Here is a 3022-nt window from a genome sequence, read left to right as displayed (position 1 = left end):
TTCCGCCCACTGTTGTTTTGTAGGCAAACACAGAAGTCAATTTGCCCACAACAACGTCCCACAAAATGAAAGGAACTAATGACGAGTTAATCTGTTTTTGTTGGTGCTGATTGAGTGTTAAATACTAACCAAGAGAATTTCTCCTAAATGTCTTTGAATAACTTCATAGGATCAATTACATCCATCTGAGAGAGTTTACACGCCCCATTGTTTTAACATCTCATCCAAAAGACAGCATGTCCAACAATGGAGTGCTGCATCACAGCTAAAATATTGCACTGAAGTGTCAGTCTAGATTATGTCCTTAAATCATGGAAAGTGGCTGGGAACTTATGACCTTCTGAGTCAAAGGTGACTACTACCACAAAGCCAGGGCTGGCAATGGTAATTCATTTAGGCACCATACATTGTTAAGTCCATCTCATGTAATACAATATTTACTTTGTTTACAATTGAAATATGGGAGCAGTGAGGATCAGAGTGCAGCAATGCAAATTACAACTTAACTCTGGGAAATGTTACATGTATTACTTGCAAATCATTCTTTTATGGCAGAAAAATAGCTATTCTATGAATAAAGAGATTGGGCAGATGAACCTAGAAGGAAAGCATATCTAAGTTGTAGGTCCACCATGGATCCTCATCTGCCCAGACATGCCAGTGTTTTAAATTGGGGTAAAGTGTACAATCTATGTCCAAGAAAGCTGGGCAAGATTGTTTTTAATGTCAGAATGGAAAAAGTATTAAACCTTACAGTTTTTAGCTAAAGCTGGGTGACAACTTCACTTCCACTCCACTTTCTGCCCATCTTAAAGACCCGGCAGCTCTTTCTGTTGATTTTAAACACTGCCTATCTCACCTAAAAGGCTCTAAAGACAGTGACTCATGAAACCTTGCACTAGTAGTCATTTTTATTCCTGTGTCTGAGTAGTAAGTGGGATACTCAGCCATGTGTCATCAGGATTAAGCTCATTCTATCCTCACCCCACTTTTGTACATGTAAACTTGTTACACAACAGCCACCAGGGACAGGAACTGCGATCAATTAATTGCACTTCTCCACCCTCCCCTACAACACCATCCCTCCCACGAACCAAACGATAGGCATAGAGGGCCATTGCAAAATCTCTACTATTGCTATTGATCAAATTAGTTAACCTAACCAGCTGGGAACTTCCCACTCTACATGATTCAGTACCACACCAAGCAATACATTTACTTATATGAGCCATCAGTTTTGCTAGAAGTTCATTCCCTATTAGAAATTTGTATATTTTGACCCTCTGATTTGCTTTTCTCTCCTCCTTTTCTGCCTGTGAGAGAGGGAGATTGTTTCTATATTCTGACCTCTATTCAAGTGATTTAGTTACAAGTTAGAACCAATGCTTAAAATCTAGAAGCCAATAAGAGGAAAACAGAAATGCACAAAATGTCTAAACTTAGACCCTGCAACACATGGAAGTGCAAATGAAGACTGAGAACAAAGATCTGAGTGATTCATGTTGTGCCGCCATTATATAAAAAAACAGATGGCTGAAGAATGTTGTTAGCAGTGATCTAGGAGCACAATCCTTTCAGGCATGGAATAATATAGGAGCTAAAAGTAGGGAGGTAAAATACTCAGTAAAAGATGGAGAGAGCTATTGATCTAAATGAAAGTTGATTTATCTTTTATCCTTTAAACAGATCGATATACAGTTTACCATGACTGCCAAGCAAATGCCTTTATCCCAAGAGGCTTTAGCTCAGTTCAATCAGGCTCTGTCTGGGCACGTTTTGGGGCTGCGTCCTTGTGCAAGCTCCATTTCTACTCGCAGAAGTTCCCAGTCAATAGACGTTTATGCCAGCAAGCATCATCTGCATCTGAAGAACATGGATGGAAGACCCCATATCCCATCCAGAAGGAACTCCATTATAAGTAATGTCAATGTGCCTTTTACTCGCAAAGGCTCCGTGATGCAAGGCAAAAGGCATTCCATGAGCTGGATGACCTCTGGTCAAGTCAGTTTCTCTGGATTGCCTCTGTATCAACCTATCAAGGAGGTGAAGTGCGAAAACACTTACAAAGCCCAGCCAGATGAAGGTTGCAAGTTTGATTCCTACAAGGTCCAGAGGATCTTGGAGGGAGCCCTTTCAAGCTACTTGGCTGACAATAAATATAATCCTGTAACATGTGTACAGCTAGTGCAGAGTTTGACAGACCATATCAGGTTGAAAGTGAAAGATATCAATGCCCCTAGATATAAGCTGGTCTGCAATGTGATGCTGGGCCAGCTCAATGATCAGGGAATACTAATCATCAGCCGTTGTCTGTGGGATACAACGACTGACAATTATGCAACAGCTACTTTCAAGAATTCTTCACTTTTTGCTGTTGCAACTGTGTATGGTGTATATTTTGAATAACTAATTTACTTGAACAGAAAACCATGTTAGACTATTTGACTAGTGATTTATTGAGTTACCTAAAGCCTAACCCTATATATGATGCTGATAAATGAGGCTATATTTAACATTCAGATAATGATATTGCAATTATTACAAAGCTCCCACAATATTGCATTATGATTGATGCTTTGTTACATAGGGAGCAGCTAAATGGCACAGCAAACTGCTGCTTGAGGTTGGTAGATTCCTTACAAAACCATAGTTACATCTCAGCTGTAGACATGCACATATCTTAGGGAAAAGAGAGTGGAAAAGTTGGAGGAAAGGTTAATTTGTGATATTCTCATACCTCCAAGCCCAGGAGCGATAAGGAGAAAGGCCCGAAAGCAAATTGTTTATGTGCTTCTTTGGATGGAGTGGTGATTACTCAATGCATAAATATTTTCACTTAATTGAAGTTAGCCATGGCAACCTTACATATTCACTATTCCTAGGGAGCTATGTCAGTAGATTAGTTCAAACAATCTTTACAATGCCGTACCCCATGCCATACACAAACCAAGGAGGCAAACATAAAAATATAAGAAAAAGGAACAGGATGAAACCATTTAGCTCCTCAAGCCTGTTCTGTCAT

The 3022-nt window shown here is 39.7% G+C and overlaps 1 protein-coding gene across 1 annotated transcript; it reads left to right on the top strand.

Moving 5' to 3' along the window:
• The first annotated feature begins 1704 nt into the window (after positions 1–1704).
• On the top strand, positions 1705–2406 carry dynlt4 (dynein light chain Tctex-type 4). The gene has a single exon (XM_078561904.1). The coding sequence runs from the start codon at positions 1705–1707 to the stop codon at positions 2404–2406; it is 702 nt and encodes a 233-aa protein (XP_078418030.1).
• Positions 2407–3022: the final 616 nt, after the last annotated feature.

The sequence above is a fragment of the Cetorhinus maximus genome, chromosome 17 (assembly GCF_964194155.1).
Source record: "Cetorhinus maximus chromosome 17, sCetMax3.hap1.1, whole genome shotgun sequence".
Lineage (NCBI taxonomy): Eukaryota > Metazoa > Chordata > Chondrichthyes > Lamniformes > Cetorhinidae > Cetorhinus > Cetorhinus maximus.
The sequence above is the reverse complement of the archived record's forward strand: the minus strand, read 5'-3'. Positions and strand labels throughout refer to the sequence as shown.